Source organism: Serinus canaria, chromosome 4 (genome assembly GCF_022539315.1).
Source record: "Serinus canaria isolate serCan28SL12 chromosome 4, serCan2020, whole genome shotgun sequence".
In the NCBI taxonomy this organism is placed as follows: domain Eukaryota; kingdom Metazoa; phylum Chordata; class Aves; order Passeriformes; family Fringillidae; genus Serinus; species Serinus canaria.
The window spans coordinates 61,913,696-61,938,045 of NC_066317.1; the positions used below are offsets into that span (position 1 = coordinate 61,913,696).

Below are 24,350 nucleotides of genomic sequence, written 5' to 3' on the forward strand. Positions count from 1 at the left end.
CTGGGCTGTGTTCTGCCTGCTGTGTTTCCCAAATTTCTAATAGCATTACACCACCACGATTTTATCATGACTCTAAAATTAGTTTAAAGCTTGAAAGTTTTAAAAAGTACAGCTATTTTCACAGCATATACCTTCATTTGGGCCCACACTGAGTTGAGTCTAATGTCAACAAGGGTTTTTCCTCAATATCAAAGGCAAAATCACTTACCAGTAGAAAAAAATAAAGTATTAAAGCTAATGGGTGTTGTATCCCTTAATCTCACTGGAGTATTTGATGTAACACTTAAACATTAAGCTTTAGGAATCTTAATTTATTATTACAAAATCATACATACCTTCTTTCTCACCTTATATATTTGAGTTTAAGAAACTGAGTGACAACATCCAGCACTCTCAACTATTCAGAAAATTGATTATTCTTGGTATGCTTTAGGAGCAGAGAAAGAGGAATTAACCAGTATTTACCTTGATGCTTTAAACCTACTGCCTGTGTGGATCCGCAGTCCAGGAGATATGCAGCATGACTTTTTAATTCTCACAATAATTTCAAACCAGTGAAGCCCCAGAAGTCTCTCTATGCCCACTCAATGATGAGCAGATTTCCAACACTCTCAGTTCTTCATGCACTCTTTTGCATGTCCAGGTTTATAATCTCTCCTGAAGAAATGGGGGAAAAGGAGCTGGTGGCAAAACCAACAAGTTCAGCAGTCTTAAATATCTTTTCTTTCTCAGAACTCCACCTGAGGCTAGAAAAGCAACTGAAACTAAAATGAGCAACAAGAAGGAGAGGCACTGAACCTTTATTGAAGAGCAATAACCAAATTGCCTTTCCCCAAAGTTAAAAGGCACTGAGAGCAGTAGTGAGGAGAGACCCAATGACCATCACACCACTGTGTAATTAGATAAATATCTCTGGTATGGAAACACCACCAGTGGTGGCTATGAAAGCAGCTACTATTCCCAGCATGGGAAATTCACAATTTTGGTTTGTTTTGGTTTTTTCAGTTGTTGTTGGATGCAGTGGTGGTTTTGTTGTTGTTGTTGGGTTTTTTGTTGGTTTTTTGTTGTTGTTGTTTGCTTCTTGCTGCTTGTATAACAATGGCATTAATGCATATAACCAGGCAATGTATTAGACAAGACTGAATTCCATTTGGACCTCTTCCCAAATGTTATGAGACAGACAGGAAGATATTAAGAAAATATCCTAATCTTTTTTACAGCAGTAACTGATTTTACTCACATTTCAAAAATCTACTAAAACACAGGGAATACCATCAGAAGATGAAACTGAAATTATCTTAAATAAAACGTTTGGATCAGGGAATTTAAAGTAAGTTTGTCTTGAATAAAGACAAGAAGGGTAGGGGTCGAAATCATTATTTTAATTGCACTGTTCACTGGAATCATCCCAGGGAAAATAGTACAGAAATGGAAAAAAAGCAAAACCAAATAGCTCAATACTTTCATTGGAATACTATTTTTTCATTCTAGGACTTCCAGCTCATATCAGAAGTGATGGTCTCTAGCCAGCTCTTTGAAGGCAAGTGGATATTGAAAACCACTTACATCTTGCAGAAACATGTCTCTAATACATATCTCCATTGCTGCTGATGCCAAACAAAATCCCAGAAAATTTAATTAAAAGCAGAGATTTAAACAAAAGTAGCTTTGTACTGATTCTCAGTGGCCTTATTCTTCTCGCTCTTGACAGCTATCAGAGATGGAAGGTCTGATGTCCTGTAAACTCCAGTCCTCATCCTCCCTTGGCAAGACCTCAGTTCAGAGATGTAACCCTCAAAGCTGAGGTTCCCTTCAGAGTCATCACAGGAGCGTGTCCCAGAGTCCTCCAGCTTGACCCCATCCACATCAATTATCCTGTTCACAGGGAGCTCCATTCCAGGGTTCCCTCTCACACCAGGAGGATTAAAGCTTCTGCTGGCCTTTGCTTTGTGAGGGGTCTGCTCATAGGAATTTCCTGAAGTCCCTTGTGAATCATTTTTCTTTCTGCTTACACCTAACAGAAGAATTAAAAACAAAAAAACACAAAACAAGAGAATTATGTATCTTCTGGTTTTAGCAGTTTTCAATATTGTGATCTTCTCTGAGGCCCCAAAGGTAGTCAGCTGGGATATTCATGACCCAAGAGACCTATTGATGTACCATGTAGGTAACTAAACACTGGATCTCAAAGATAAATGTGAAATACTAATATGTATCTGCCTTAAAGTAGCATTTTCAGAGTTTTTTAAAACACTCCATTCAAAATCACTACTTAGTATAATTTTGTACTCCTCTAGAACAAAAAAATTCTCACAACAGCAAACCCAAAGGTGAAGGAAAATACAGACCTTCCACTGGGGCAGAATGGGAGGTGTTCCCTCAGTTGAACTGGTCTTCAAGACCCTGCTGAGATAGTATTCTTACTTGGCTAGGGCTTAATTCTCCAGCAGACTAGTAAGGGATTATTTGAAGTTGCAGGTCACTGTCCTGAACTGCAACAGAGCAATTAACCTCAGTTTACAGGACAAGAATAAAAGAAACAACTCCACAGAATCCCAGGACAGTTCAGGTTGGAAGGAACCCAGGGGGGCATCTGGTCCCATCTGCCTCCTGAATCCCAGAGCACATGGCTCAGGATTGTGTCCATGGTTCTAGAATATCTCCAGCGAGAGAAACCACACATCCTCTCTGTGCAGTCTGTTCCAGTGCTCAGAACAGCGAAGTTCTTCCTCATATCCCTGTGGAACTTCCTGTGCATCAATTTCTGCCCATTTCCTCGTGTTCTATGGCTCAGCACCATTGAGCAGAGTCTGACTCCATCCTCTGTCACCCTCCCTGCAGATATTTATAAACATTGCTGAGGTCTCAAGGCTGACCAGGCTCAGCTCCCTGATTCTTTCCTCCCAAGAGAGATTCTCCAGACCCTTGACCAACTTAGTAATTCTTTGCTGGACCTGCTCTAGGAGTTCCTTGTGAACTGGACACAGCAATCCAGATGAGCAGAGGGGCAGGATCACCTCCCCTGACCTGCTGCCACTGCTCCTCCTAACTCACCCCAGGACTCCATTGGCCTTCTTAGCCACAAGGACACCCTGCTGGCCCATGGACAGCTGGTGTCCACCAGGACCCCCAGGCTCCTCTGCAGAGCTGCCTTCCAGCAGGCCTGCCCCAGCCTGGGCTGCTCCATGGGGTTGTTCCTCCCCAGGTGCAGCATCCTGCATTTGCCCTTGCTGAATTCCAGAAGGTTCCTCTCTGCCCATCTCTCCAGCCTGTTGAGGTCCTGCTGAGGACTGCACAACCCTCCGAGGTCTGAGGGCTTTAAACACTCAAGAAACACCTGAGTTACATCTAAAATCACAGTTGCCAGGATTCAGGCCATTCTCTAGACTTCACACACACAGCCATCACTATCCCAAGACAGCTGTAGTTCAAACCTTGAGCTCCCAAAAGCCAGTTTTGTGTTAGGTGTGACCCTGCAAGGTACAAGGAGCTGATTTGCCTGTGTCAACGGCAGCAAGAAGGGAAGGATGAAGGAGTTGATTTCAGGATTCACACCACAGTTAGCAAGATGGTTTCTGTAACTGAGGTTCCCCCCATAATGATATAAAGAGGGGCAACATTTTCAGAGACAGAGAACTGCTTTCATTAGATCAAACTGAGAGCCAAGAAAAAAAAGAGAGAAACTTTCAAGGGACAAAAGCAGGCCTAAGCAAGAACTTCCATTTCGTATTTAATTCCCTTTTTCCACGCATCTTCTTATCCATCTTTTAAAAGATACCATCTTATCTGACATTCTCAAAATTTTGTGCCACAGTACATCCAAGTGCCTGACCAGCATGTTTAGCCACACAAATCCCATGAGACTGGTGTCTCACAGCAGTCTTTCAAATATTTTATTTGTGTTTATTCCATGAAGTGATTGGTTCAGTTTTTTGCAAGGAAAATAAATTTCCATGCATAATCACTGTAATCAAGAACTTTTTCATATGGAGAATGGAGGAAATGCAAATGAAAAAGACAAGAAAGCACTTTCACACACTTTCAATCAAATCACTCCAGGGTCTTCTTGAGGCTTAAAGCTTTCTATTTAAGAAAAATAAGTTAAAATCCTCAGCAGTGCAATTCTTAGTGTTTTAGCCACAGTGAAGCCCCACATGAATAATGTGGGTATTTCACATCAGTAATGCTTGCTGTGTTTTCAGAGGAATTAGATCAAACTCCAAACAAATCAGCTGAGCAGAGAGGCAGAAAGCTCCCAGCCCTGCTAGCACAGCATGACTTCAGCCTACTAAATTGCAGCTAACATTTAATGGGACTATATTACACTTTGTGTTTAAATCTCCCTACTGAAACTGAACATTGCCTTAATTTTAACTGCTGCTTGCCTGGCTGTGCTGCAAAATGCTATTCTTCTGTTCTGGAACCTTTATCTTAACATGAGTGTACTGAATTGTTCTCTTGATCTCTTTAATCTACTATTCTACGCCCTTTGAGGAAGACCTGTGACTCTCCTTTCAAGTTGCTTTAAAAGAGCTACAAATTGCTGAAATGCCTACTAATGACAAATTACCACAAATACGTGGCATTGACAGAGCATGAGTCATGCAGCTGTCCTAGCACTCAGAATACATCCTCCTATGAAATGTCATGTGAAGGAACATCTTTGATTGAGGTGCAAGGTCTCATATCTGTTGACTTGGACTAGGTTGAAACACTTTCCACAGTCAAAGACACAGCCTGCATTAACAAGAGATGGAAGAGCTGGAAACTCCTGCTGAGGAGCACTATGGAAGGTGCAAGTATTGCTGTATTTATTTGGATGCTAAGCCCTTCTATAGTTAAATATAAGAAATGTCATTAAGTCTTGGAATTATGGTGTCACTGAGTCAGCACATAAAGCAACTGGGTGTGCAGGCTGCCCAATAGGAACACAGCAGAAATAAGGTCAATGTTTGCTCTCAGGCTTCACAAGACATAAGCTCATCTGAACAAGAGCACATCCACATTACAGACATATTTTTCTATTAATGTCCTTTTTAGGAGCAATCTCTCTGCAGCATCAAATAAATTACTACTAGAGGCAGGGCAGTAAAAGAGAACATCTTGTCTAAAATAGCAGCTCAAAAGAATACGGAATTACTTAGGGAGGATACTGTGAAGATGATTTCACTTTTCCTGTCAGGGTATAAAATATCTTAGCTCATCTTCACCAAATAGAAAGATGATTTCAAGAGTAGCACTACAAAGAAAAAATATTTCAATGTAAATTTTTCCTCACTTTTTAAAGAAAAAGCTTTTATGGAGCTATTTAACACCAATAGTAGGCAAGATTTGCCAAACCAGCTCGTGTATAAATGTATCCCACAAGTTTTCAAGCAGACTCAAGATCTGCATGTACTTTAGAATGAGGTTTCAATGAAGTTTGTAACACTCTTACACAGGTCTCCTTCTCATGTTTTTGTTTTGAGTAACAAATACCTGAAGGCACTTAGCTGTGCAGGGCACCACCTAAGGTGCAGAGGGCCTTCACAGGTAAAACTTCTCTTCACATATTCTTGACTGAAGTGATGAATACCTCCATGGAGAGCTCTGCAGATGCTTTGCCATGTATGAAGCATGTCAGGAATGTTATTACATTTTCCCAAATCTAATCTCTCAGAGGTCCTACCTAACTTCAGTAGAGAGAGGAAGACACTGCTTCTGGCAGCAGTCACACAGGTGAACTTCCAGGCTGGAATTCCACATTCACACCTATTGGTAATCTCCTCCCTTGCTAAGCATTCCACACAGCTCTTGGGAAATTTTCCTGTGCATCTGATCCCATCAATACATTCCAGCTGGTTTAAAGATGGGAAGATGCAGGTCATCTTTTGCCTTAAACCAGAGATCTGCTGTGTTACAGACTCACAGCCAAATGACTGCTTAGAAGGCTTAACTGCACCCATCTGCATTTTTCCAAAGGTGACTACAGTCAGGCACTGTTTTGGCTGATCTCCTGATTTCTGTTACCAGTATTTGTCTTTTTGTAATATTTGGATTTTGTGTATTATTCTCAAGCACTTTAAATTTTAATATTATCATTATGGATAACTATCTTTATAGAGAAAGACAAAGGGAAATCTTCTGTATTAAATAATCCTCAAACTCTAGGATCTAAGCAAAAGATCACAAGACATTGCCTTCCAGGTAGTTTAGGAATAAGGGAGCATTTGGCCAAATTCCACACAGAGATGAGGTCACAAAAAAACTGGAAATGTCAGGAGCAGCATTAAGAGCCAAATGTAGATGAGAGGATCATATAACCCTAAGTCTAATGCAGATGCTTGGGGATTTAAAGGCCTGCTCACAACACCCTGCAGTTATATTGTTTCTATACCATAATCAATAAATGCATTTATTTTCAATGTTAAATTTTAGCATTTTTCAGTGCTAAAATTTAGTTATGATTTTTAATAAAATCTCTTTCATGTAAATTGAGTGTTTCACTCATCATTCTACCTTTGCTAAAATTCTTCTGTTCTTGTCAAAATCATTAACTATTTACATGGCTCTAAGTTCTACTGAAAGATAACAAGAATATCCTGCTGATTTTCATACCATTGATCCCAGGCATTTGACTTCTAATGTCAGAGAGGATTTGATCTCAGTTAAAGGGAATGAGCTCCAGATTAATGATTTTGTACTGACTTAGAGCAGATAAAAATCTGTTTGAAGTATTTCATAAAACTTAGAATATAACTCGTGAAAAGAAGCCTGAAGTTTTCAGGGGCAGTTCCTGGGACTGGTGGTTTACAGACATGTTCCATCCCCAAATGTAATCAGTCTCCCAAGCAGCAAGGCTCTGGGGTGTGCTGTGACACAGGAGCCTGGGCAGACACTGTTCCAGCCTCTGACTCCATGGAGCCTGTCCCAAGGTGGTACCAACTGCCTGAGAGAGCATTTTCTTATGTGAGACTGAAAGAGGGAGCCCTTGATGGTCATTTCTATAGTGGGGGCATAGATAGTCACTTCTATTTCAGGGTCCTGGAAATACATCAATATAAATAACTTCTCCTTAACGTGGACATAATCTGGCAGTTTCACACTCAGAAAGACACTTATCCCTTTCTGTCCTAAACTGTTAGGAAATGCTACTTCTACATATTAGCCCTCCCACACATGGATTCTTTTAAGTGGTGGATGAATGACTTCCACACTGGCTGACATACTGTTACTACTGCAAGAATCTTTTTTTTTTTTTTTTTTTTTAAGTTTGTACAGTGATTTATGCTTCTGAAGGGAAAAGGATACTTTACATCAAAGTTTTAGAATACCAGAGGTTAAATTTTCTTTGGCAGTTTCCTTCTTTTTATCTCTTAATTGATACAGCACCAAGGAGAAAGCAGACTTAATAAAAGATTCCTACCTACAGTTTATGCTAAATCTTTTCAAAGGAAATTTGACTTTATATGCTGAATTTCACTTGCATGATGAAACAGCAACTGCAGCATATGCTCAGTGCCTTGAAATCTGACTCAGTAAAATGAAGGCATCGAGCCGGGAAATGGGTTGTGCTACAAAGCAGCAATATTATACATTACCAGTTTATTTACTTTTTCCCTGGGATGTTTGTGAGTACATTTGCAGCATTAAGTTTAGAAATGGGCAGATGGAAATCCTTTCATTGCACTCATCTCCAAAGCATTCACGAGAAAAAAAAGAACAAAGCACCAAACATTATTCAGAAAGACAAATTTGGAATATCACATGGAAGAGGGAGCTCACCAGTGGCATACAGATGCAAAAGAGGGAGCACTGAACCTGTGTTTGCTGAGGGCAGGGACCCTTCATGTACATGGCTACAATAGCAGCTGAAGGGGACAGCACACAGCATCATTTAAAATCCAGGAGTGCTCCACAAATCAATTAAATGAAAAGTTCTGAATTTTGATCCAGGCAGACATGTGTGCCCTCAATAACACTGTCCAATTTGCTCAAACTTTCCATTTCTCCACTGCTAAAACTGAAACAATTTTTGACTACTTTCCAAGCAGTAGATATGATAAAACAACGCTGCAGCAGCCTACACATATTCAGCTCTCAGTGTGATCCTCCAGCATTTATTGTGAACCTTCACTTTGGTTTTCCATCAGTGGTTGGTAACAGCAGGTTTAATTATTGCAGAGTCCTATATTGGGAGATAGTGGATTGAATTACTTGAATCCATTTTAATTTATTCTGCCATTCATTAGGTTATTTTTCAATTATGAGAGTCTAAAATGTGGTTTCGCTGGGCTACCAGTTACATTTCACCAATAATTCAGCAAAGTTCATTTCATCATCCAAATGCTGCCATGGGTTGAATAGATCTGGATTTAGCCCACGTGCATTTGGTTCAAAGGGCAGCTGTCATTTTTCTAACATTTCATCCTGTCAGTGATAAAATCTGTAATTCTTTCTAAAATGTTTATCCTGTTGCTTGATCAAAATAAGTTTACATTCCAAATAATGATCCCCCAAGGTCCTCCTTGCTTCCCATTTGTCTACTCTAAATTCTCTTTCTCCTCTGTTCGTTGTGGATCACAGTCATGTACTACATGCAATTCTCCTATTTAATCATGCTCTGATTAAAAGAGGATTAACACATCACAGCCTTAGTATTTTTGGATTCTCATGGGTACTTCTTTATATTGATCAAGAATCCAATTATTTTCTATAAATTTACACAGAACCAGTAAAGGATATAAGTTACTGCATGAAAACAGCCTTTGTTAAAATAATGATTTACATTATTCTTGCATCTTTTGTGTCATAATCACCTCCTTTTCTTGAATTTTTATTTATATTTTCATTCATGTTGTTATCTTGATTTACACAGGGAATACCATTGGATTGTCTCTAAAATATGCCACATGAATTAAGAGATTATATAAAATATTAGTTACATAAAATATTCTATCATTTATTACAAAAAAAAGGTTTATTTTCAAATTTTGAAGATAGACATGTGATTGCTCTTCATGTCCTCTTAATCTCCTTAACTACCACAAACTTTTTTCCACTCGGAATTCATTACCATCGGAATTGAAAAATTTAGTAGCCAAGAAAGCAAAAGGCACAGAAATACCACTGATCTCTGTTCTAATTATCTGATCTCTATTCTTCAGCTGTGGGATACTGCATCCTCTCTGTGAATAATAAAAAAAGATCAGTTGGTGATTTTTTTTTTCTGGGCTTTGGGAACAATAGCCAATACCAGACTCTGAGAGACTACCCTGCATTTTATTTCTGCATAATTTATCTTTCACAACAAAAACATCCTAGTGCTGGTACTAATTATTCCATTTCTGAAAGATTTCTTACCAATAAGAAAGTAAGCAAGTTTATTTTGAGGGCACAAATCTCTTTCAGAAAAAAAGCAGTTTCTTAAAAAAAAAGCTATATACCTTTAGACTGCCTAAATTAATTCTTTAACTTCCACAGACATTCTACTGAAGAATAATTACAGAGAGTTCACCATGCTTTAATTTCCCCTAGCTGGCTCTCTGTTTTAACCAATGGCATCAGTTGCTAAAAGGTGGTTTTGAATAAACTTTTCAGTTGCATTGCTGGATCCGGTCTATACATCTCCTTAAAAAAAAAGACCTTTGTACTTGGTAGACAATTCCACTGACTGTAACTCTAGTGTCATTTTGAGAACAATTCTCATCCTAGCCGAAAAAAAAAGAAAAAGCACCAGGGATTTTTTTTAAGAGAAGGAAGATCAATTTGTTGGATTCAAATCTACAGTCTGTGCACTTCAGTCTGGATTGCTGCAAACCATCCTGTCTCAGGCTGAAATGGTATTTAATGGAACAGCCCAGTTGCTATCATGACAAAATGCTCACCTACTTGGTAGTAGAGGCAAAAACCACCATGAACAACTCAGTGGAATATTGCTGAATAAACAACCCAGTGCAAGGCCTGTGGCTTAATACAGCTCTTGAGGAGACTACAGGTTTGGGAGGCTGCCTTTCCCCATGAGTAACACATGTGCCCAGCCTCTTGGGAAAAACTGGGCAACATTCAAAGTACCCAGACTATACCAGGCAATAAAAAAAAGAAAAACAAAACAAAACAAAAGCCAAGGAGATTAAATCGGCATTTTAACACTTTCAAAAATGAATGCATCACTTCAAGCCAATCACACCACACAATAATCATTTCTTCCACAGATGGGACCACCATTGTATGCAGAGACATGAAAGATTGTCTTCAGATTCCAGAAACCTCTGATTTTTAAAGTGGGAAATTTGCCAGAACTAGCAGCCTTATTCAAAATAAAGACATTTTCTCTTGATGAGTAACACAACTAGAATCAGTAATGATTCTTGTGTTGCTGATTTGCTATTTACTTCAGCTAAGTATTAATACAGTATAAAAACATTTCACTATTTCAGAAAGTTAAGAACTGAGCTTGAAAATGTGTCCTCAATAGCTCAGAGTGATGCAAACCTTATTTTGCCGCCTTCCATTGTTCATATTTTCCTTTCTAGATCATCAAGTGAATAAAACCTCAAGTGTTACCCATTAGAGGGATGGACATTGCCTGGCTTTGCTACATCAGCAAACTGCCCCCTGCAGAACAATGAGGGACCCCTTCACTCCTCCCAGTCCTTTTCCCAGCATTTATAAGCCCAAAACATGCAGGGTAAGCACACACCTTATTTGTCTTTAGGCCAATTTGGAACCAAGACTAGAGACCTCTGCAAATTATGTAGTCATTATTTGTCTTTATATCCCAACATTTTAATTGAATAAACCAATCAGAAATGCAATTTCCATTGATGGGGGTTATGAATGAACAACCATTAAAGCACTTAAAAAAGCAACCATTATTAATGATTTAGTCCTTTGAGATTTCAATTCTTGACTGGAGAGAGTTTCCAGAAGTCTTTATTATAATTATGTACATCATCAAACAGCCTTTCCATGCAAACTCCAATCATGAAAATAGAAAAGTTTTGATTTTTTCCATAAAATCACCGGTTTTTTATAGAAGACAGTTCCCATTAAATAGTAGTGCCTTGTGAGAGGAGTGTAGAGTACTGCTAATATATGGAATAGCAAAAAAAGCAAGGTGTTTTATATATTTAAAAAAAAAATTTGTTATTCCATAAAAAAAATCTGGTTTCTCAGAAATCTAAATGAAATTCAGATTTTCAGTTTTGCAAAACTAGTTTGATTACTTACTCATGGGTGACTATGACAAAATAGTAAGGCACAATCACCACTGAAAGTATAGAGCACTAGTTAATATACATGCTAATTAAAATCCATTTCTAAAAAATTAAATTAAATATGGAAGGTATTACTTATTTGTTAGGAAAAATTCTGAATCATTTTAGAAGGGGAACTGCTACACGACTTTCAACTGCTTTATTTTCTTTCATGGAGGCCCACAAATATGTGAGAACACAGTGACTTTTGGAAAAACTGGATTTGCATTCCCCAGAACACAATGAGCCCTAGTTAACAGCACGACACGCCTCTCTGCAGAATTATTCTTTTTTAATTAGGCTTCACAGCGCTGTTATGTAGGACCCATCTCAAAGAGTGAAAAGAGTAGTGTGGTCTCCAGCACCCAACCAACCCCTCCTTTCTTACCCAAGTCTACCAAATAAAGAGGTCGTTACTTTGGTTACTCCACATTAAATGAGCTGAGATCTCCAGCTCACTTCTTAAAGACCAGGGAAGAGTTGCTTTAGTTTAAAAAAAGAAGGAAAGTAATGAATATAAAGTTTAGCCCAAGAACCCAAAGACAGAAGAAATTCTCCTTTCAGGAGTTCCTGTTATGACTAATTCCAAAGAAATCTCCTGTCTTATCTGCCTTCTGGAGCACATGCCAATGCTATGGATTTCACATGTGACCCATCAGCATCTCAAGACAGCATTTGCCCTTTGATGTCTAAATTGTTATTAAATCTCATGTTTGTCAGCTTTGTCTCATGGTAATTGCTAGTTCATATCTATTTATCTGTTTGTCATAAGAAGGTAATTTCAATCAGAATTCTTAATCCAGGACTGAAAGAATTTTTAAAATAATGAATAAAATGAAAGCTTAAAACCAGTTTGCGTAACTAGAGCTAGAATTTATTACTCCTGAGAGAACAAGGATACAAAATACATGTGAAAACTACACAAAGATTTCTACAAAGTAAAAAGTAGAAAGTGGGAAAAGGGAAAGCTACAGCTCAGTGGTTACACAGAAACTTATGGCATGCATTAAAATATTGTAAATTCATGAAGTTTTTTTTAAGTGCAAATGGTTTTTTTTAAACAGTTCTCACTGAAAAATATGCAAATTGATACCTATGTTGTACACTTGACATATTATCAGAAAGACACCAACACAAATCTATGCATATATACATCAATATGTCAGAAGTACATTTTGTGGTTCTGTTATTCATAGGCACTGGTTACAAGTCCGTCTAACACTCAGTTTCAGAAATTAAGTGGTAGCGCTAATAGAACATTTCTCAGATACTACTAATAAAGGAATTGGCTCTTAAAATGCCAAGAGGATGAAATAATTTGCATTGCCATTTATAAGCATCCAACAACCAAGAAGTATTTACAAATCATCAACCATACAGATAAAGAACAGTATCAAATACTCTGTGTAAAAAGATAAATAATTAAAATGTATATTCCCACATCACAAAGAAATGTGATCATACAAATATGGCACCATATGTTTGTGAAACATCAAAAATAAATGTAGCACATAGATACCTCTTCTTATATTTTACATTAAAATGCACAGTACAATGACTGTAAATGTCAATGTCACGACACCCATTGTCTTCAAATTCCTGTTTCTGGTAGTAGCAATTATTATTAGAGTCCATGTTTATAAAGAAATTCTATACTTCAGCCTTGGGATAATATTGCTCTGTGATATTGCTAGACCATGAAACTTACATCCTAAAAAAGTTACCTTTTTTTTTTTTAATTATCTATTAGAAAGCTATTTGATATGTGAATATTCTGGGAGAAAGTGTGATAGATGCAATCTATTTCTCTGTGTAGCAAAGTATGGGTTAAAAAAAATAACATTTTTATTTTCATCAGAAATAGCAAATTTATTAGTGAAATATATCCTAAGTTGAGGCTTATCCATTTAAAATTTTAATCATAAACAATACTGCAATTTTCAATAATTAGGGGTTTTGTTAAAGTACTTAAACTTCCAAACCCTAATCATGTATCTCATTATGAGAAACGGATCAGAAAATCTGGAACACAACAGTGCTATGGAGCTCAAAATGCTGATATCCTGTTTTGTACTCTGAGGGTGAATGAGATAATTATAGCACGTGGATGTATTTCAAAAGTTTGTCTGCATGTGGCCATTTATGGTAACATGCCAAATCCAAACAAAAGTACATTGTTAAAGGCAACCAGAAGTATTACAGTCAGAACAGACTAAGGCAATTAAAATCTTTTTTCCTTCTTTTTTGGGAAAAAAAAAAAAAAATTAAGGTGCAGAGAGAATTTTCTTTGCTGTTTTAATGGGTGCCAAATACTGATTAACAGTGCCAAGGAAAAGTAGTTTTACACAAAAGGAAAGACTATTAAAATCTAGAAATACCTGAATTGGATCTTTGAAATCCAGATTTTTCCTGATTACCTGCAAAAGGAGTTGGGGGCGGATAGTTGGCTTCCGTGAGTTTACTGATGTCTGACAGTGGCGTTGGTGGTGGCGGTGGTAGCAAAGTGCTGTTAGGGCTGCTAATGTCTCCTTCAGCCACAAGAGTCAAGTCTGCCACATTCTCATCATCTACCATCTGAATGCCTTCAGCCTGCAGCTCTCTGGACTGCCTTTTCCACACCGCGGCGTTGCTCTCCTGGGCGTGCGGAATCGGAGACAACGGAGGGCTAAAAGGAACACTGAAAGTCTTCTGGCTGTGGAGTGCTGCCAAAGCAGACTTATGTTTGTTTTCTGAGTAACCCACTTTCTTTACTGAATTTTCATTAAAGCTTTGCAGGGACTCCTGTTTTCCACTGGGTGATGTACATCCATCACTGCCATCGCTTTTCGAAACTCGCTTGCTGAGGCCTTTAGGACCTGCGGGTGTAGATGAGGATGGTTCTGGTCCAGTGGGTGGTAAACGAAGAAAGTCAGGAAGAATAAGGTCTTCTTTCCTTAGCAGTCCACGTTGGTCATCTGCTCTGTTACTTTGTGCTTTGGATATGAGTTCAAAAAACTCTATTGGGGAAAAACCCAAAATTGACAAGTTTTTGTCAGAAAGTGCAATGCTATTAAAACGTACATTTTCAGCACATTTATTTTCCATGAAGATCTTCAATTCTTTCAATGCTGCCTTGAAATAAGATCCCATGTTAATTAGGAACTTTTTCAATTGCAGCAATGTTCACTAGCATCACTATAATTAAGACCATCAGCATTGCTATTGTAAGAGTTTTGCAGTTTAGAACAGCTGCAATTCACTGAGCCTTGAACACGTCTTCTATTTTACGCACTTAATAAATCTGTACACACAAGCAGGATTTTTTAATTCTTTATACAAAACAAGGCTCTAGTCTTACAGACAATGGGTGCACGTTTTTATATTCTGGATGGGTTTTACCCATCTTAACTCAAAAATAGCATGCCATTTGAACATTCAAAGATTCAGAATGTTGCAAACTTCCTCGTTATATCGACTTTCTCTCAGAGTAATTATATTTTATCACCATTTCAATTCAATTCATGGTGCAGTTTTAAACCAGGATGTTATCATCACAGGGTATGATCAGATGATGATTTCAGTAACCCCATTTTACTTGGAGCTGCAATGAATCAGTAGCTTACAGATAGTCAGTAACTATCCAAGGAGCCATTACCAAAAGCGATGGGGCAGCTTTTTAAAGAGGTTTTAACACAATTAGAAGTGATTTTCTGATCATGTCCCTAATGATATCCAATGGTTTAATACGTTTCTATAAATAATACTCATAGTAGATCAACACTGTTCTAAAAAGTTTCAAAACTTGGCAACAAGAAACTTATCAATTGTAAGCCAAGAATTATACCACTCCTCAAAAAAGAAGCATTGCAACAATAAACAAACTCTTTGGTACAAAACATAGACATATAAAAATATGTAATTCTTAATATAGGGTCTCTGCATGTCCTAATTTTTGAAGAAGAAAGCACTTTAACTACAGAATATTAAAAGATGCTTAAAAAGGCCATCTCCAACAGAATAAATAAAATCAACAGTTCCAACCCAGCTTATAAATACTGTTTGAAGCAAAAGCCATTAAGGAATAAAGCAACAGAACATTAGTATCAGTTTTAACTTAGCATAATATGGAGTTGTACACTTGCACTTGTAGGACCTTATTCCTAAATCCTCTACTCATACTTGGCAGGCTTTGCAATGTATTAATAAAAATGACTTTTTAACATGCTTTTTCAAATGCTGTAAAATCTGAACGTAGCCAAGATGGAAGCTTCAAAATGCTTCTTATTGCCAAAGTTTTGCAAAATGGCGGTAGGCATATTAAAACATGCAACATTTCTAAGATGTTTCATACAAAAATGATTCTGAAATTTCAAAGTTCATAGAACAGTTATTTGTTTTTGCATTAAAAAACAGTCTACAACATTTGGTATGCATTTTCCAAACTTTGACAAATATCACAAAACTCAAAATAAAATGTGAAAGCCTCGAATTCTGAAGTTTTCAAATTATGTTAATGTTTTACTCAGTCCTAGGAAAAAAAATGAAAGTATTAAAATGTGGAAAACAAGTTAACAAAAGAATAAGCAACAGAAAATAATTTAAAATGCACTAATATTTTGTAATAACATTTATATGAAAAAACCATATATTTTGCAGTAGAAGTTTTAGCCATAGCATTTTTTTTTTCAGCTCTAGTCAGTGGACATTTATTCACAGATGAACATTCAAAGGTAAACATTCATTTGCTGTATAAATGTGCATAACCAGGTGTTGGATATGCATATGGAGTAATTTCAGCAGTAAATTTTAATCTGTGGGTCAAATACATCCTTTGGGGCTTTTTCCTACATAGGAAAACAGGGAGGAGCGTGTAGGGCTGACAGACAGGTAATCACTTCAGTAATCATGTCCTAGGGCACGGGGTGTTACGCCAAAATTTCTAGTGCTACATAATTTTTATTTTTATTTTGCCCATGGACATCTTTCTATAAGAAAGGAAATTCTCTAATGAGATTTTTTTCCAATGATATCACCAGAACTATTAAGATGTAACAAAGGTGAAAAGAGGACTCAGGAAATGAAAGATTACCAATATCCTCTTTGCTTATTTCTACTTCTAAACACCTTTGGCTGAATGCAAATTTTTCTGTTGCCCATCACATCTCCTCCACAGTCTGAGTGCCCTGCCCTGGCTGTTACAGAGTTCAGCAGAAAACTTACAAAAATTCTTACCTGAGTACATTTGGGTCTACACTACTGTGCAGTGCCTGTCAAACACTTATATAGAGGTGAACAGAAAGCCAAGCTTCTAAACAGCTTACAGAGTGTATCAAATGGGATGTTCAACTGCAGTGGAGTAACTAATCCCCTTTTATTTTACAGGAATTAGGTACTCCTCACATTTGAAAATCCCACTGGACACCTACATCGGTGTTTAGGTATTCTTAAAATTTTACCTTCAACTTACGAAAACTTGACAACTCAAACACACCAAACAAAAATATAATGGTCATGACTATGATTTTCACAACACAGTATTAAACACGTGGTACCTACACAGACACAAAATTTTTCTAAGACTACTTATGTTAATATGTAAGCTATAAAGTTCACATACCCTCTGCTTCATCCAAATTTATTTTCTGACTTTTTTTTTTCCCAATCTTTGCAATAGAGTCTTCTCTCTTTGACAGCCGGACTTCCCTAGCATTTTTTCCATTTTCGCCTTTCATTTTGATAGAATTAGACTTTCCTAGAGTTCTTCCCTCTCCCTGCATTAGAAGGAAAGTTAAGGTACTACTTACATTCAGGCTCTATCATTGGATACATAATATGGCCTAAAGGAATGAGGAAAGTTATTTTGGAAGCACATTTCTCTAACACCACAACAAATGCTTTAGTTTAGTCTTGATTATGGCAAAGAACATTTGCCATAGCAGTTCCCAAAAAATGTAGAAATAAATATAATATTGATTACTCTGACAAATTCACATGACAGAAATGGCCTTTGAACTACAGAGTAGCTCAATTATTTTCAAACATAGATAAGCCAATGAGACACAAAACAACAAACACAACATAGTGTAAGAGTTAACTGATTCATCATGAAGACAAATTTCTTTACAAATAAATGCTGTTGACAGTGGAAAACTATCAGACAGATAACAGCTATATTCTATCTAGTTACATAACTTGGCCGATTCAAAATCATGTGTAAATGCAGCCTTTGATACAGAATTCTAGAAGGAAACAGAAGATGATCTAATGGAGAAAAATCGTTGCAGAAGACTTACAGTAGATCCTTGACTTCTTGAAGAAGATACAGTTGCAGTCTGTTTTACTAATATGCCTCTTTGTTTCTCTGTAAACATTGAACATAAATACACCTTCTGTAACTACTGATTTATAATTCCCCAAAGCAAGATTTAAGGGACAATGATGGACACAACAGATTTTTGCTTTAAAATCACTCTAATGTGTACTCAGAAAATAAAGAGTGAGCACAGTTGATTACCCTGATACTTTTCAGTAAAAACCCACCAGAATCTGCCTCCCATCTTCAGATTTTACACACACTAGCATTATTTTTAAAGTTAAAAGATGCTGAAGTCTGACTTACACACTAAATTTTCAGTTGATTTAGCTCAAATAATCGTAAAATCTGATAATTCAGTTTGCAATTCTCAACACTATAATTTTAAAAAGAAAAATAAAATCAGCAGAAAAGACCATTGAAAGGCCATGTTGAATCCTTTCCATCCTGTTTCATGCATCAATTATTTTGTACACACTGCTGTATCCTCCTTGCCATCATCTAAGTAATCAAAGACCTTCATCAAATGAATCTGCCTACAGCAAATTTAGTAACACAGAATCATTGCCCTCTTTCACTGGTACATTGCCACAGAACCACTGCCAGAATGATCCTCTATGATTTAGGCTTTTACAGATGCTGGCAGCACACTGGATTTAGGCTTTACTTGTAATCCTTAAACTAATTATGTGTGAAAGTATTTGGAATTTAGTATGTGAAACTGTTTTTCAAAATAACAATTGGTTCTGTTGGTTAGGAAAATGACAAATCTGATTCTCCTCAATAAATACCTCCATGTTTATAATGTCACCTCTTCCTCGAAGAGGATCTCAGCTCTAAGTCTATTTAATTTAACCACAGCTAATTTAGTTTCTGAAGATAACTGTTCAATATCTCTAAAAAGGTCTCCTAATGAAACCAAACCTTTACTCATAAGGCTGCTTACATTAATCTAGAGTGTTAATTGTGCCAAGAGATTGTCAACTGTTTAGGTGATAAATTTTTATTTTTCCAATTATGTTGCCTAGGGTCATGAGTTTTTATTCTTTTTGGTGTTATTTTCAGAAATCATCACTTAAAACAGGACAAGTAGGCTCTGGAACTCTCTCATGCTAAAGAAGAATATTATGATAGCAGCATGTGCAGCTGCTGTACCAACTGCATCTGTTTTCCTTACACAGAATGTTCCTTACTGAATAATTGCCAAATGCACAGAAGATATTTGGCATTTGACTCTCATTATTATTACTGGGTGCTATGTTCCTAAGCTTGTGTATGGATCTGTGGCTCAGTGCAAACAAAAAATTCAAATATTACTACTGCAAATTTTCTTACATCAACAATAAAAATACCTGCTATCACAGATTAAATTAATCTTCAATCTTCAGAAACTGCCCTGCTTTTTAGTTAAAAAGAATATATGCCATATGTAATATATCTAAATTTAATCACATTTACCTCAGATTCACAGCAACAGGAAAAACTAACCATAGTCGGGGTTTGTAAAACTGATTTGGAACCACAAACAAAAGCTTTTATACAAACTTACCTCTACCCTTTGATGGTTCCTTTTCATCTAGAACAACTCGCTGACCATCCAGATTAGATATAGGGACACCAAGATCAAGGGGCTCCTGCTCACCACTCTAAAGTCGGATCACAGTTTGTATGTAATAGAGAAAAAGCTGTTTTCAGAACAAATTCATGCAACCTTGACATTTTTGAAAGAAAACAAGCAAAGCATTTTTATGCTTCAGAGTATCTTCAATCTATCCTCCTACTGTTCTAAAAATGTTTATTCCAGTGGTGTAAAGCTACCTTGACTTCAATGAGTGTAACCCTATTCTGTGAGAAGAATGGTATTTGGGGAAAAAAGATACATGGAGAAAAAAAAATCATCCAATCTGTAAGTGTGCTCAAATACTCTAGAACAATTAGTGTGTGTATGTTCAGCAAGACATGCTTTTCAGAGGACACTTCAGATTTTTTTTTTTATTCTAAATTGATTGTATTTCAATCATTTTGTAATTTCATTAAATGAAGGTACCTTTATATCAACATGCTTTTCAGTTATCTTAAGAACTTGGACTGGTTCAGCTAAGACAGTGTACATACTAGAAATACCACAAAATTAACTTTACATTCCTAGGTATTCCAGCACAAAGAAAGGAGAACATGCTAGCCAAGAGTTCAGTAGTAGAGAAAAGAAGTTGAATCAGTCTGCTTTATGAAAATATTTCTGCAAGGGGATTTGTGGCAACTTTCATGATTCCCAGGACAGTGGAACAAAAGCTTTAATCCAACCAACTTTCCCTGGCTAATAATGAGAGTTGAGTTCTGGAAGAAGCAAAGTTCAGGCTTGCTTATTTTGGATTTTGGATTTATCCTGAAGAGAATATAAAACAGATGTAGACTAAATATTTGAGGTAACTACTACTAAGCGTAATGGTTATAATTACAACGCATTTTATCTCAAAATGTAGCTATAGATATTTAAATGCCTAACTCTCAGGAGAGGAATCATTCCAGGGACTATCACATGATCTTCTCCAGACAGAAAATATTGCTGCTTGAATTACATCAAAGAATACTTACTAGTCTTGCCACAAGTTCATTAAGATTTAAACCATATTTTGCAACAACAGGCCTTAAGACCTCTGTTACTGGTTTGGTGGGTTTTGCCTTCAGACCAACTGACCGGTTGATAGGAACCAGATCCAGCCTGAAACACAGCAATTGTAACATCAACTGTGAAATACTCCAGCAAATAAAGTGAACAAAAATATGTTAAATCCAATCTACAGCAAAGTTATACCAATTTACAGCTAGTAACAAGCTGGAACTGCAGTAGCATAAGTGTATATTAACTGAAGCAACAAAGAATTTATTATTTTATATTTATTTTAAATATAATTTTATTTTAAATAAACATTATTTTACATTTCTTTATTCTTATATTTATTATTACTTATATTTAACAGAAATAAAGGAAAACAGACCAAGGAAAAGCATTCCACAGCACTTCCATATTTACAGGGAGATTTCTCTGACCAGTTTGGTCCAGGAGTCCTTTCAAAGTGACTCCATGCCTCAACTATAGACTTGGATGCAAGAAAAATTATTTCTTAGTTCCACAAAACAGACTCACAACTTGTTATGCAATTACATGAGATGGATTTGGACAAGTATTTTAATTTTTAAGCAGACTAACAAACACAGTGGAATTTCAGATGATGCTACTTCTTTAGGGTTGGTGCCACCGTATGATGAAATATTGGTATAAGAGAAACTTATATACCAAAGCTGAAAAACTAATTAACTTAGAATTTACAGGCTAAAGACAGCTCTTTTCAGAGCCTATTTTACAATTTTGCATTATTAAAACAGTAAAAGAATAATGAAATGCAATTATTTTTTTTATTGAAACCAAAACAACTTTCATTAGCATCTATTTCCCTGCACAGAGTTGTGCCTAGCTTTGGTTTAATTTTGGCTTTTTTTTTTTTTTTTTAACTGCTCTTCATCTCTGCCCTGAATTCTCCACAAGCCTCATTTGATTGCAATGGTACTACAGTATGAAATCAAGGACAAGCCTATTACTAACAAAACAATCAGAAGAAATCATCATCATCAGATATTATTATTATCATCAGTAATTTTTTTCAGTCACAATTAAATATAAAACTCATGTTATATCTCACAAAAATTAAACACAAGATGTTAAGTCATGTTGACTTTTCTCTTCCACAAGAAGCCAGAATAACTGAAACTTTGTCTTTCATATTTTCTTTGAATTCAACAGTTACTAAATTGAAATGATCCATTTTAGTCATTAGCTGGTAATTGATACAAAAGTGGCAAACATTCAGGTAACCAAATATACCCACATAGTATTTCTTCTTTGTCTGAAAATGTTCCAAATATTTGACTATATTTGCCTACATAGTATCTACCCAGAGAATGGAATATTGTAGAACATTTCTACATTTTAATTAACACACAAATAACATATGGTACTGCCTACTTAAAGTTCCTTTTTAACTTGGAGACTCAACAAGCTCACACCTAATAAAAGACTGCTCAATCTCAATGTAAAAATTGAATATGCCAAGCAGTATTTATTAACCTGAAGTACCTTTAAATAGAAACTAGCCCAGCTTCCTAAGGAAAAGTAATATGCAGACCAAATAAGGAATGCCTGACAAAATAAACTTCATTCGCTTCAAATGTCCAGGTCAGTAATGTAATGCATTTTGCTTCAATACTTTTTCTGAAATAATTATTTCAGGAGTTTTCATAGCATTAGTTTGGATTCATTTTGGAAAAAATTACAAATGTTATTTTGAAAAAAAACACATGCTACCAAATATATTACATAAAACTAAATATATCATGTACTGCATTATATTATATTCATACTTAATAATTTAGTAGACTTGTTTAAGATTCAGGGTTCATCAGAGGAATTTTATGTTTACAATTAATCTTACTGTAATTTTCCAGCTAGGCATATATATACAGATATAAATGGATGGGAACAGGTCATCAATAAATATATCCATTTAATTTTAAGACTAGAAGACTCCCAATTCAATTTCCACATCTTTCTTGTGCTACTCCAACCTACTAAACATGTCTCTTTATGATGTGGCAGGTCCCTCTGGACCCACCGACCTGTCCAATGCTTTCCGAGCTGCCTCAGCTTGAGCATTTTGACATCACAATAATATTTAAATATCCCTAAACTGGAACACTGGCATCAAAATCCCACTTGTATCCTAAGAGCAATCCAGAAAGCCCCCTCCTGCAGCTGCACATCCTCCTGTTTCACTGCACAGGGAACTGGCAACCTGTCCTTTACTGCACTTTCAAAAAGCAAACTGGGAAAGAGGGAAGCAAAGGCCAGAGGAAGGCACCATTTTTAACTCTTACCGAAATAAAGTGCGTTTTTCTAAGCGCAGGTCCCGAGACTCCAGGATGCTGCTGTCCTGGTGCAACACCAGGGGCTTCAGAACACGTCAGGGATAAAAGAACAGAGAGCAAATTAATTCTAAACTATGTGAAAAAGAGCAGCTGTGTTGTTAAATTTTTTTAAGGTAACTCAGAATATTATTAATATAGGCTGCACTCATTCTAGTGACTGCTCCTTTACACTATGGAACATGATTAAAGCCTGTTTTCCTTTGGCTAGGTGTGAAACAATGTCCAAAATTCAATTTCCACCAGAGTCAGCAGGTATTTAGGAACTTGGTTTTTAAAACAAACCTAAGTTCTTCAACTTATATAAATAACACAGAATAATGCATTAGGAAATACAACCAGCTAACAGTCTTTGAAAGCTTTAAAAGAAAAAGCCCATAACTATGAACATTCATTGATTTTTGTCATTGTAATCATCTAGATGGATCAAAAGCATGCATTAAGAGAATAAATACTTCATGTCTACAGATTCTCGTTGAATTGGAGAAGACTTCTGTTGGACTAAGTGCCATGACACACACACTGCATCATCCCCACAGACTGCTGTCTTGGAAATTTTCCTCAATATTAAAACCTGTACCTCATTTCAAGCATTAATGCATCTCTCATTCATCTCTGAATGACTGAATGTCACTACGTCTTTGGGCTTTCATGCAGCAGCGTCTACGACCAGACATTTGTTTTCTTTGTGGATAATTCAATTCTCCTTCAATTATCCAGCACTGCCCATGTAAAGCTATGGGCAGAGCCAGGAGATATGCATGAGTATGGAGAGAACAGAATTCCTTATTTGTAAAATGGGGAGGAAAACGCTTCCAAAAGAGCCCAGGAATATCAGTACCTTATCACCTCCAACTAGGAACAGGTCCACTGCAGCTATGTTGATGCCATGTTTCTCACAGACCCCAGAGAGCACCTCCTTGATGGAGAACCCTGATTTCACAGCCATTTTGCTCGATGAGCCATCAGGAAGGTTTACACAGCAGTACTTGGGGGATTTGTCTTTATCTGGCACAAATGCAGGCAATCTTGAGCTTTCAGACTTGAAAGGAAAAAGAAAGGTGATCAATGGGAAAATGAGGACTGGGAACAAAGTTTTAGAGCCCGCACAGATCGAACCAAGCCAAGAACCAGTTTCTACCATGCTTTAGAAATCCTTCCAAATACCACAAATATTACATACATTTAAATCCTGAGGAAAAAATTTAGATGAAGATCATAAATCTAAATCACAAATCTAAATTTATTTCAAGAACAGATGAAGTTTTACACAGCAAGTGTGTAAAACAGTTATAAGATTTACTAAAGGACTCCTAATAAAAACTATAAAAGTAAATTAAATCTCATTAAGCATCTAAATAGTTAAATGTCTGTACTCAATAATGTCATGCTGATGTAAAAATTACCACTGGCACCCTATGAATCAACATTTATGTGAAGAGCAATGCCTTTAAACATCAGGTTCCTCAATCTTTCGTCACAAAATTTCCTCTTCTTTCAACATAATACAAATTCTACGCACAAATACATCACAGAGAAATTAAAACTTAAAATATTTGCTTCATGACCATGAATTGTTTTTATTAAAAGGAATTAGAACTACAATGCTACAGACTAGGCACTAACCTTTATTCTAGAGTAGCAGTAAAATAGTAACACTACCACTAAATATCAGAAGTATCTCTGAAAATTTAACAAAAAGCTCACTTATAATTTTAAAGGACACTAAAAAGGGCTGGTTTTGACAGCCTTTTAGGGTACTCATCATGCTTTTTCTCTTTTTAACTTGGTGCTTCTCATTCAAATCACAGTAACTTTCTGACTTAAATCAGGTGGGAGTG

The 24,350-nt window shown here is 36.5% G+C and overlaps 1 protein-coding gene across 5 annotated transcripts in view; it reads right to left on the reverse strand.

The window, feature by feature from the left end:
- Window positions 1-784: 784 nt before the first annotated feature.
- Window positions 785-24,350, reverse strand: part of RGS12 (regulator of G protein signaling 12) — an 85,666-nt gene continuing 62,100 nt past the window's right edge. For 3 of the 5 annotated variants that reach the window (XM_030238866.2, XM_018924568.3, XM_018924562.3), the window contains 8 exons: window positions 23,351-23,551; window positions 22,462-22,535; window positions 20,125-20,251; window positions 19,079-19,175; window positions 17,510-17,577; window positions 16,834-16,987; window positions 13,616-14,233; window positions 785-2,014 (listed from right to left, as the gene is read on the reverse strand). In XM_030238866.2, the coding sequence (XP_030094726.2) occupies window positions 1,653-2,014; window positions 13,616-14,233; window positions 16,834-16,987; window positions 17,510-17,577; window positions 19,079-19,175; window positions 20,125-20,251; window positions 22,462-22,535; window positions 23,351-23,551 (1,701 nt within the window). In that variant the 3' untranslated portion in view covers window positions 785-1,652. Of the gene's footprint in view, window positions 2,015-13,615; window positions 14,234-16,833; window positions 16,988-17,509; window positions 17,578-19,078; window positions 19,176-20,124; window positions 20,252-22,461; window positions 22,536-23,350; window positions 23,552-24,350 lie in introns of those variants that run through there. The other 2 variants (XM_030238867.2, XM_030238868.2) reach the window with 2 other exon arrangements.